Below are 12,681 nucleotides of genomic sequence, written 5' to 3' on the forward strand. Positions count from 1 at the left end.
TCTCAATAGATGCAGAAAAAGCTTTTGGCAAAATTCAACACCCATTTATGATAAAACCCCTCCAGAAAGTAGGCATACAGGGAATTTACCTCAACATAATAAAGGCCATATATGACAAACCCACAGCAAACATCATTCTCAATGGTGAAAAACTGAAACCATTTCCTCTAAGATCAGGAACCAGACAAGGTTGTCCAGTCTCACCACTATTATTCAACATTGTTTTGGAAGTTTTAGCCACAGCAATCTGAGAAGAAAAAGAAATAAAAGGAATCCAAATCAGAAAAGAAGATGTAAAGCTGTCACTGTTTGCAGATGACATGATACTATACATAGAGAATCCTAAAGATGCTACCAGAAAACTACTGGAGCTAATCAATGAATTCGGTAAAGTAGCAGGATACAAAATTAATGCTCAGAAATCTCTTGCATTCCTATACACTAATGATGAAAAATCTGAAAGAGAAATTAAGGGAACACTCCCATTTACTACTGCAACAAAAAGATTAAAATACCTAGGAATACAGCTACCTAAGGAGACAAAAGACCTGTATGCAGAAAATTATAAGACACTGGTGAAAGAAATTAAAGAGGATACAAACAGATGGAGAGATATACCATGTTCTTGGACTGGAAGAATCAACATTCTGAAAATGAATATACTACCCAAAGTAATCTACAGACTCAATGCAATCCCTATCAAACTAACAATGGCATTTTTCACAGAACTAGAACAGAAAATCTCACAATTTGTATGGAAATACAAAAGACCCCAAATAGCCAAAGCAATCTTGAGAAAGAAAAAACGGAGCTGGAGGAATCAGGCTCCCGGACTGCAGACTATACTACAAAGCTACAGTAATCAAGACAGTATGGTACTAGCACAAAAACAGAAATATAGATCAATGGAACAGGATAGAAAGCCCAGAGATAAACCCATGCACATACGGTCACCTTATCTTTGATAAATGACGCAAGAATATGCAATGGAGAAAAGGTAGCCTCTTCAGTAAGTGGTGCTGGGCAAACTGGACAGCTACATGTAAAAGAATGAAATTAGAACACTCCCTCACACCATACATGAAAATAAACTCAAAATGCATTAAAGACCTTAATGTAAGGCCAGACACTATAAAACTCTTAGAGGAAAACATAGGCAGAACACTCTATGACATAAATCACAGCAAGATCCTTTTTGACCCACCTCCTAGAAAAATGGAAAAAAAACAAAAATAGACAAATGGAACCTAATGAAACTTAAAAGTTTTTGCACAGCAAAGGAAACCATAAACGAGATGCAAGGCAACCCTCAGAATGGGAGAAAATATTTGCAAATGAAGCAACTGACAGAGGATTATCTCCAAAATTTACAAGCAGCTCATGCAGCTAAATATCAAAAAAAACAATCAACCCAATCCAAAAATGGGCAGAAGACCTAAATAGACATTTCTCCAAAGAAGATATACAGATTGCCAACAAACACATGAAAGGATGCTCAACATCACTAATCATTAGAGAAATGAAAATCAAAACTACAGTGAGGTATCACCTCACACCAATCAGAATGGCCATCAAAAAATCCACAAACAATACATGTTGGAGAGGGTGTGGAGAAAAGGGAATCCTCTTACACTGTTGGTGGGAATGTAAACTGATACAGCCACTATGGAGAACAGTATGGAGGTTCCTTAAAAAAACTAAAAATAGAACTACCATGCAACCCAGCAATCCTACTACTGGGCATATACCCTGAGTAAACCATAATTCAAAAAGAGTCATGTACCACAATGTTCATTGCAGCACTGTTTACAATAGCCAGGACTTGGAAGTAACCTAAGTGTCCATCAACAGATGAATGGATAAAGAAGATGTGGCACATATATACAATGGAATATTACTCAGCCATAGAAAGAAATGAAACTGAGTTATTTGTAGTGAGGTGGATGGACCTAGAGACTGTCATACAGAGTGAAGTTAAGTCAGAAAGAGAAAAACAAATACCGTATGCTAATACATATATATGGAAATTTTTAAAAAAATCCAAAATGGTTCTGAAGAACCTAGGGGCAGGACAGGAATAAAGACACAGACATAGAGAATGGACCTGAGGACACGGGGAGGGGGAAGGGTAAGCTGGGACAAAGTGAGAGAGTGGCAGGGACATATATACACTACCAAATGTAAAATAGATAGCTAGTGGGAAGCAGCTGCATAGCACATTGAGATCAGCTTGGTGCTTTGTGACCACCTCGAGGGGTGGGATAGGGAGGGTGGGAGGGAGATGCAAGAGGGAGGAGATATGGGGATATATGTATAGCCGATTCACTTTGTCATAAAGCAGAAACTAACACACCATTGTAAACCAATTATACTCCAATAAAGATGCTAAAAATAAATAAAGAAAAGAAAAGAAAATGCTTTACTTGATTTGAAACAAAAACTTTTCATTAAGGGCTCTAAGGCTCACTTTTCAAAATCATCTCATTTAAATGTTTATAGCATAATGTCACATGAAAAAGATCACAAAATACATGAAAGGAGAAAGAAAAAAATATATATATATATGAAAGGATTCTATACAATTACTGTATTTCCCTTAGTTATCTTCCAACAATAGGGCACTGCCTTTACGCAAGGTCCTTACAACATCTAGCAGGAATCTCTCTCTCTGCTACTTCAACCTGAACAAAGTTGGGTAAGCAGGTATCCTAACATTTTCTAAACAGCTTAGGGGTCACAGAGGATCATTTTATATTTAGCCATATATGTCACATGTATGTCTGCTGTAGGTAGAATATATATACTGCATACATGCATAGAATATAATATGTATGCATAAAATACACACTCATACATATGCATAGATAAAAGTCTGAAAGGTGTAAATCCAAAACAAGCAGTGATCACCTCTGCATGATATGAGATCTATAATTTAAATTTTCTACCTTGTTATTTATCTTTTCTAACTTGTCTCCAACAAAGAAAGTTAATTTTTTTATTTTTATATTCCACTGTACTGGCGTCAACAGCAGAACTCTTTCCTTATATGGTATAGTTTTCATGTTCTACCAAGAAAGAATAATTTTCAGGTTCTCTGCCATTTTTCTAAAATTGCCAACATTTCCAGGTACTCTGGTAAACTTGTTCTAAACAAAAGGATGTTAAACAGGTGCTAACGGCACATATAACAACTTTTAGGTATCGCAAATCAACTTCCTTAAAGATTTACCTTCATCGTACATCTCTTCTATTAAATAGGCCTCTGCTCGGTCTTTCAGAGCGTTCACATTGTCAGGTTCCATCTGTAAAACTTCTGAACACACTCGAATAGCTTCAACAGGCTTCTCATCCTAAAAGTAAGTGTGAGAAAGGAATTTATGGTTGTTTTCCACATGTCAAGTTTTTACAATTCTGGGAGTGAGTCAACAGTTACCTTCGAAAAGCAGTGGCAAATCCTTTCTTTTGAACGAATTGTATACTCAGAAACACTTGGCTCTGTTTTCATGACAGATTCATATTTGCTGGTCGCATCTGTGTATCTGTTAAATGAGCAAATCATGATGAGTAAAAAATGAAATTCTAGGGCTTCCCTGGTGGCGCAGTGGTTGAGAGTCCACCTGCCGATGCAGGGGACACGGGTTCGTGCCCTGGTCTGGGAAGATCCCACATGCCACGGAGCGGCTGGGCCCGTGAGCCATGGCCGCTGAGCCTGTGCGTCCAGAGCCTGTGCTCCGCAACAGGAGAGGCCACAACAGTGAGAGGCCCGCGTACCGCAAAAAAAAAAAAAAAAAAAAAAAAGAAATTCTATTTCCAGAGCTAAAGAAACGACCCTCTACTCTTCACTATATGTTACTTAATCAGTTGACCTGAATGAGCACACCCCTTCAAATACTGCTTCTACCTTATTAATCTACAGTAGCAAGGAAGGTTCTCTCTGCAATTAAGAGTTGGGAGGTAAAACACATGACCACAGAAAATGTATATGGATAAATCAAAGCATACCTGTGAGTACCCATCAAATCAAATGATGAATTCTCTACAGAAAAGTGCTCATAATTTTGAAACAGAGGAAAACACTTTGTTGAAGTCTGACTATACAAGGCACTTTCAGCAAAACAGAGATCAGGTTTTCTTTCTTAGTTACTACACACTGTGATGAAATAACAGCGTCCATTACATGTTATTTTATATAACAAATATCAATATTCAAATCTAAGCACATTGTAATTCCTTGCAGAAGAAACCTGTTTTTTATTTATTTATTTATTTTTTGGAGATTTCAACAGTTTTCTACTCACTTAGTTGTGTGTATATGTATGTGTGTGTGTGAGTATACGTAGTTTTATATAGTTTTATCACGTGTAGATTCATGTAACCTTCACCACAATGAAGATACAGCACTACTCCACCTCTGTAAGGTTCCTTCATACCATCCCTTTATAGTTACACATCATCCTGCTCCCTAACCCTCAGCAATTTCTCATCTGTTTACCATCTCTATAATTTTATTTCATGAATGCTATCTAAATGTAATCATACAGTAGGTAACCTTTTTTTTTTTAATTTTATTTATTTTTGGCTGCATTGGGTCTTCATTGCTGCACGCAGGCTTTTCTCTAGTTGTGGCGAGCGGGGTCTGTTCTTCGTTGCAGTGCGCGGGCTTCTCATTGCAGTGGCTTCTCTTGTTGAGGAGCACAGGCTCTAGGCGCACGGGCTTCAGTAGTTGTGGCACGCGGGCTCAGTAGTTGTGGCACACGGGCTTAGTTGCTCCACGGAGAAGAAACCTGCTTAAATTCCCAACATTACTAGCTTTCTAAGGACAATAAAAGCTATTTCAGCATTTTTTTAAACCGGTGAAAAGTACTAGTCATGTTATGCATTGTCACTCTCCTCATTAATGGCAAACTGTTGGGTTGCCAAAAGGTTCGTTCATTTTTTTCCATAAGATGGCTCTAGTAGCACTTAGTTGTCTTTAACTTCATTCGAAAAAATTACGTTAGACTGTATGTGACAGCTGTCATCAGTGTGCATTTAAAAAAAGATCAAAATTGGTGAATTTTTGTGTAGCCATTTTAATGTTGAAGATGGAAGAAAAAAGCAACATTTTCAGCATATTATGCTTTATTATTTCAAGAAAGGTAAAAACGCAACTGAAATGAACAAAAAGATCAGTGCAGTGTATGGAGAAGGTGCTGTGACCGACTGAACATGTCAAAAGTGGTTTGCGAAGTTTCATGCTGGAGATTTCTCAGTGGATGATGCTCCACGGTCGGGTAGACCAGTTGAAGTTGATAGCAATCAAATAGAAACAATAACTGAGAACAATCAACATTATACCACGCGGGAGATAGCCAACATACTCAAAATATCCAAATCAAATGTTGAAAATGGTTTGCGCCAGCTTGGTCATTTGAATCACTTTGATGTTTCGGTTTCACATAAGTTAAGCGAAAAAAAACCTTCTTGACCATATTTCCACATGCAATTCTCAACTGAAACGTAATGAAAACGTTCCGTTTTTAAAACAAATTGTGACGGGCGATGAAAAGTGGATGCTGTACAGTAATGTGGAATGGAAGAGATCGTGGGGCAAGCGAAATGCACCACCACCAACTACACCAAAGGCCGGTCTTCATCCAAAGAAGATGATGTTGTGTATACGGTGAGATTGGAAGGGAGTCCTCTATTATGAGCTCCTTCTGGAAAACCAAACGATTAATTCCAACAAGTACTGCTCCCAATTAGACCAACCGAAAGCAGCACTCGACGAAAAGCATCCAGAATTAATCAACAGAAAACGCATAATCTTCCATCAGGATAACACAAGACCGCATATGTTTCTTTGATGACTGGGCAAAAACTGTTACAGCTTGGCTGGGAAGTCCTGATTCATCCGCCATATTCACCAGACATTGCACCTTCAGATTTTCATTTACTCCAGTCTTTACAAAATTCTGTTAACAGAAAAAATTTTAATTCCCTAGAAGACTGTAATAGGCACCTGGAACAGTTCTTTGCTCAAAAACATAAAAAGTTTTTGGTAGATGGAATTATGACGTTGCCTGAAAAATGGCAGAAGGTAGTGGAACAAAAGGGTGAATACGTTGTTCTTGGTGAAAATGAAAAATGTGTCTTTTATTTTTAGTTAAAAAATGGAAGGCACTTTTTGGCCCACCCAATGCAAGCTATATTTACATGCCATTGTGGCACATTATTCCCAAAGTGCTGCAATCTTCAAATTTAAATGCCACTGTATTAAAATATAGGTTTAAATGCAAAACTTAAAGCAAAAGCTAGACATCAATGTCAAAATCCTAGTTGGGATACTGTTCTATAGATTTCCAAGACGGTACAACTGTAGGAAACTATACAGAGTATGTGAGACCTCACTCTATTTCTTAAAACTACGTGTGAAACTACAATTAGAAATTAAAAGATCCATTAGAAAATACTGCACTTCACTTTAAAAAAAAAAAAAAAAAGGTAGCTTCTGGAAAGGTGGAGTACATCAACCTTCCCCAATTCCTCTAGCCAGATACCTGTGTAAAGACCCTGGACATTATATGTACTTTTTTTTTAATATGAAAAGACTTAGAAAGGGGGAGATAAGAAAATTATGGTCCCACCCCCACCAATATCAGCAGGTCAACTGGAGAGCCTAGACTTCTTCCCTGGTGAGCCTGTCATGAGGTGTGTCCACACCCAACCAAGGTGGTGTCAGAGAATGCCACGTTGGGAGCCAGAACTTTCATCCATGGCCAGAACTGAGTCCCCAAAACTCTTACCCACACCAAGCAGTAGTGAGAATCCCACACCTCGAATAGCAATGAAGGCCAAGTGGGAAACTTCTACCTCAATGTGGCAGTTAACGAGGTGGTGCCTACCCCCCAGCCCCTCATGCTCACTTTGCTGGAACAATGTCAGGAAAAGCTACCCCAAAAAGAAGATTTAAATAAAAAACAGTATCTTATAAAATGAACATATCCAGGTTTCAATTAAAAACTAATCATCAGGGCTTCCCTGGTGGCGCAGTGGTTGGGGGTCCGCCTGTCGATGCAGGGGACACGGGTTCGTGCCCCGGTCCGGGAAGATCCCACATGCTGCAGAGCGGCTGGGCCCGTAAGCCATGGCCACTGAGCCTGCGCGTCCGGAGCCTGTGCTCCGCAACGGGAGAGGCCACAACAGTGAGAGAGGTCCGTGTACCGCAAAACAAACAAACAAACAAACAAAAAAACTAATCATCATACCAAGAAACAGGAAGATCTCAAACCAACACCAAGAGGACAGAGATGTTAAAGCAACCATGAAAAAAGCAGCAATTAACAAACATGCTTAAAGCAAATGAAAAAACAGAACGCCTCAGCAAAGAAATGGAAAGTCTCAGCGAAGAAATAGAAGATATAAACATTCCAAATAGAATTTTTATAACTGAAAAGTATAAAAACTGAAATAAGTTGCTCACCACATGTGCTCAAGAGCAGAATGGAGGGGACAGACAAAAGAATAAGTGAATTGGAACCATAGAAATTACCACATCTGAACAACAGAGAAAATTAACTGAAAAAGAAAAATAAACAGAGCCTCGGGGACTGTAGGGCTAAAACAAAAACTCTAACATTTATGTTAATCAGAGTCTAAGAAGGAAAACAGAGAGAGGGCATGGCTGAAAAAGTATTCCCAGAAATAATGGCTGGAAACTTCCCAAAATTTGACAAGAGACATAAACCTACATATTCTAGAAGCTAAGGATACGCCAAACAGGATAAACACAAAGAAATCCATGCTGCGATATATCATAATTAAACTTCTGAAAACTAAAGACAAGGAAATAATCTGAAAAGCAGTCAGAGGAAAATAACTCCTTATCTTTAGGGAAAAAAACAATTAGAATCACAATGGATTTCTCATCAGGAACCATGTAAGCCAGAAAGAAATGGCACAATATTTTTCAGCTGCTGTAACAAAAGAACTGTTAACCCAGAATCCTGTACTGAGAAGAAATGTCTGCATACTCTGTATACATCACTATCACTCTAGATATATATTACCTTTTAATAATCAATTTATGTGCCTGTATCCCACACTAAACTACCAGCGTCTTAAAACCAAACACTACTATTCATATTCATTTCTGTACCCCCAGTACATAGTCAGTGCCTGATACAAGAGAAATTCAGTAAATAGTTGGTGAAATATAAAATAAATCTGCTGGTAAGAATACTACGCAGGGACTTCCCTGGTGGCACAGTGGTTAAGAATACACCTGCCAGTGCAGGGGACACGGGTTCGAGCCCTGGTTCTGGAAGATCCCACATGCCGCGGAGCAACTAAGCCTGCGTGCCACAACTACTGAGGCCACGCACCTAGAGCCCGTGCTCTGCAACAAGAGAAGCCACCGCAATGAGAAGCCCGCGCACCGCAACAACCCCGCTGGCTGCAACTAGAGAAAACCCACACGCATCAACGAAGACCCAACACAGCCGAAAATAAACAAACAAACAAATTGTAAATAAACAAATAGAAAAAAGAATACTACGCAGTTACCATTATTTATATTCTGCCTTATTCAAAAAGTGTACAGTTGTGGTAGTTTTGCTAAGGCCCAATGCCATCTAAGATACTCCACTCTCAACGGCAAGGAGTAAGAGCAAGCAGTTCAGTTGTTCTTTTGTGGCCACAACCAGACATATGAGGGAAGGTGAGATCCTCTACACGAGCATAGTCTTACCTGCCTTCTTTGATGAGCTCTTCAGCTGAGTTAATCAGCTTATTAAGTTTCTTGACTTGCTTATAGTGTGCAAAACATCTTTTATGATCCTGGTCAAGTTTAAGACATTCACGAACTTCACTGTTCATGTATTAAAAAAAAGGAAAATACTCCAAGTCAAAATAATCAATAAATGGTTTTTCATACTAAATATAGAAATCACAACAAAAGGTATTTTTGTCTGTAACAATTAAAATATACTGACAATAATTTATCATACACTGTTATATACGACATTGTATTATGCACACACATTTATTAATTCAAGTTCAAATGACTTAAGTGGAGATATATATCACAAATACTATTTTGCTTCTGCAAATGTAATACCCTCTTATTTATTATTTCATGAAGTATGAAAAGAACTTCATGAGAAGAACTAATGTGGAAGCAGAATAACTTAGAGATAACACAAAATTATAGATATATAAAAAAGCCTTAACCATAACTTTATTAATTTAAAGTTAAATTTAAAAAGAAAATGGGAGTATTCTCTTACTGCAAACAATAAAAAGATGAGGAGATGTGTGTGTGACTAGAACTGACCTGAGAGACAGTTCATGGTCTCCTAGCTCATAGTACAGTGTGCTGATTTTATAAAATGCCTCAGTATTATCATTCTTCAATTTTGATGCAGCTTTTAAGTCACTTATCGCTTTCCTAGGTTCCCCTTCTTTTATAAAACATTCAGCTCGAAGTTCCCGTAGTTCTGCATCCCAAACACAAACCTTGAGAAACAAAAGAACTAGACTTAAAGAAACAGTAAATTATGCACATTCATACTTGCACCTGATATATGTTATCTACATATTTATCAACATAAAACATCCTCAATTAATGTGATGACTCCTATACTGTAAGTAATATTAAAAAGTCTAATACAATTTAGATGTGACAAAAATAATGAGATGTGACAAAATAATTTCTCCAAAGATGTCTTAAATAAATTCTAATGGGGTAAGGGATGTATGTACTAACAAGGCCCTTTTCCTACCCCTTTCAGTTATATAATTCTAAAACACTGAAAGTAAGAAAACATGGTATTTACTATAAGAAGGTGGTCCCCAGTGAAGTATATTTGATTTTTTTATATAAATTTATTTATTTTATTTAATTTTTTATTTTTGGCTGTGTTGGGTCTTCGTTGCTGCACATGGGCTTTTCTCTAGTTGCGGCAAGCTGGACCACTCTTCACTGCGGTGTGCGGGCTTCTCATTGTGGTGGTCTCTCCTCTCCTAATGCGAAGCACGGACTCTAGGCACGTGGGCTTCAGTAGTTGTGGCACGCGGGCTCTAGAGCGCAGGCTCAGCAGTTGCACACGGGCTCAGCTGCTCTGCAGCACGTGGGATCTTCCCAGACCAGGGCTCGAACACGTGTCCCCTGCATTGGCAGGTGGATTCTTAACCACTGCGCCACCACGGAAGCCCTACTGTATTTGATTTTGAAGAGAATATTTTCTAACTGGATTTTTGTACTTAACAATTCTAATTTCTAGTCTCAAAAAATAAAATCTAGGCTGTAAATTCACACCATATTTTTATTCTACCAGTAACTATATTAAATGATCTTTTACAAAATGTTACCGCCTTGAAATTAAATCTGCATATCACAAAAATAAAGAGAAAAACAATGTGAGAAGGCTGAAGCTTCACTGTTTCCATTTTATCAAAAAGTTGACAATGTTTAGTATACCACTAGTATTCTTCAAAGTGTAAAACCAAATGCTCACCAATAAGACCTGTGTAAGTGTCTTTATATATTTCTTAGAGCTGTATTAAAGTCATGTCAACTTTTCACATAGAGTAAGGTATCAAAATCAACATTGTATATAAACTAAATACAACAAGCTAGGTCAAGATGGATAGTCTAATTACTGGAAGGTGAAAAGCGTAACTTTATATTTCCTTGATAAAGCATTAACAAAATAATTTAGTAAACCGTGAATTCCACTGGACCACATCACACGATTTCCTCTATAAAACTATCAAAAAGTGGCCATTCTACATACATCGAATTTATTGCCAAGATTAGACTACACAAAGTGCTATGAAAATGATAAATATGAATTATAACTGCTTCCATTTGAATATTCTTTTAGACTTCCTTCTGAAACCATTACATCCTTTGTCATTAAGTCCTTGCTGAGGCAGACTTAGATTTCCCTATCTAGAACCCTCTGGATCCTATCAACTCTTCATCTGCCTTCTTCCCTAGAAACTTCTCACTCTAGACACTCATCTTTCCTCCCAAACATCATTTTTCCTTTTTCTTCAACCAACTCTTTCATCTTTTACCCCATTAACTAACCTCTAGAGTTTTCTTGCCCTGCCCCCCAAAACTACAAAATCAAACAAAAACAGCAAAGCAGGCAATGTATAAAGATATGCAACTCCCACTCCATAGCACCTTCGGTATATTTACTGAAAATTTCAGCCCCAAATTTTGTTCTGTATAAACACCATCTTTCAATTAAGAGCTGAAAACCCCAGGGTCAATCTGATTTTATGCTATCTAGGTTTTATGTGGTATATAACATGTCAAAGTATATACGTATACCTTATAGTAAAAAGCAGTAAGTGTTAGGCATGTCAGCTGCAAGAGCAAAAACAACTTACCTCTAAAATCTTATCAAGGAAGGTTATAGCAGCAATATAATCTGAGCTTTCAAAAGCATCAAGTGCTTGTGAACGCAAACGCTGCATTTCATCAGATTTGATAAGTTGGGACTGGGCTTCTTTTTCTTCATTTTCACTTGGATTTGATTTGAGCTATAACAATAGTAAGAAATTAAACAGGGTTTTTAATCTCTTGAGTGTAACACCCATAGTATACAATGATCCGACCCTTCCAAACACTCAAGTTCATCGGGGGAAAGGGTTGTTAAGGAGACACTGGCACAAGTGGCTTCTCCAATGACTTGCCCCCTGGTGCTGATCACTGTGGGAAGCAGCAGCAAAGGCATCCTTAGTCCCACCGATATGGTGCACGAGAGCAAGCAGTGGAGCTGGAGTCAAAAGAGCTGGGTCGCCAAAACTTCCCAGGAAGCAAATATATTTAGGAATGTGAAAAGGTAGAGAAGAATGAAGGAAAGCACCTTTCTCACTTTCTTACATATAGCTCTGCAGAAAAACTTGAGTTTTATGTGTTTTGCCTTCTAATTATATTTCTTAAGTATTTATTTTTAAGTATAAAAAAATTTTATCACAATAATGAAGAGCACAGGGAAACTGAAGGAGAGGGCAGTTTTTTAGAGGTTATAAGATAAAAAAAGATTTGATACCAGAGGGTTTGAGGTATAGTAAGAGAGGAAGACTTTACAGGGAAAAATAAGAGAGTAATATCTTATTAAAAAGGCTTATGACATGGTTTTAGGAGGTTTGCACATTGACTCTTTTTTTAAACATCTTTATCAAGGTATACTTTATGTACCATAAAATTCACTCATTTTGACTGTGCAATTCCATGATTTTTAATAAACTTACAAAGTATGCAACCATTACCACAGTTTTAGACCATTTCTGCCACCTCAATAAGATCCCTTGTGTCTGCTTACAGTTCATTCCTGCCCCCAGGAATGGCCTCATATGTACAGTCAACCCTTAACAATTTCTTCCTCCAGATGGAAAAATCTTAAGCCTAACGGCGCAGAAAAATTGAGTGCCTACATTAAAAAGCTACTGATTTTTTGGAAAGGTTTTTCTTTAAGATTACAGTTTTTATGTAATAATTCCTGAAATCTAATGTTCTTACTAAGATGGGAATTGTAGTTAATAGGTTCCCCCTTTTGGGTGAAGTACAGACACCAGTAGGTTATTCTAGAAATACCTCCCCTTCGGTTGATCCATCACACTGCTTCCCCTTCAGTGGACTCGTGTTTTAAAAACACCGCCACTAGCTACCTGGTAGGAGAGAAT

The 12,681-nt window shown here is 37.8% G+C and overlaps 1 protein-coding gene across 1 annotated transcript in view; it reads right to left on the reverse strand.

The window, feature by feature from the left end:
• The window catches only part of DNAJC3 (DnaJ heat shock protein family (Hsp40) member C3), a gene marked incomplete at its 5' end in the record, with an annotated part of 85,381 nt that overhangs the window by 22,775 nt on the left and 49,925 nt on the right, over positions 1–12,681 (reverse strand). Inside the window, 5 exons of the mRNA XM_079721817.1 lie at positions 3,230–3,350; positions 3,434–3,539; positions 8,729–8,848; positions 9,314–9,495; positions 11,383–11,535. Coding sequence (XP_079577943.1) covers positions 3,230–3,350; positions 3,434–3,539; positions 8,729–8,848; positions 9,314–9,495; positions 11,383–11,535 — 682 coding nt within the window. The remainder of the gene's footprint in view (positions 1–3,229; positions 3,351–3,433; positions 3,540–8,728; positions 8,849–9,313; positions 9,496–11,382; positions 11,536–12,681) is intronic.

The sequence above is a fragment of the Hyperoodon ampullatus genome (genome assembly GCF_949752795.1).
Source record: "Hyperoodon ampullatus genome assembly, chromosome: 16".
NCBI classification, from domain to species: Eukaryota; Metazoa; Chordata; class Mammalia; order Artiodactyla; family Ziphiidae; genus Hyperoodon; species Hyperoodon ampullatus.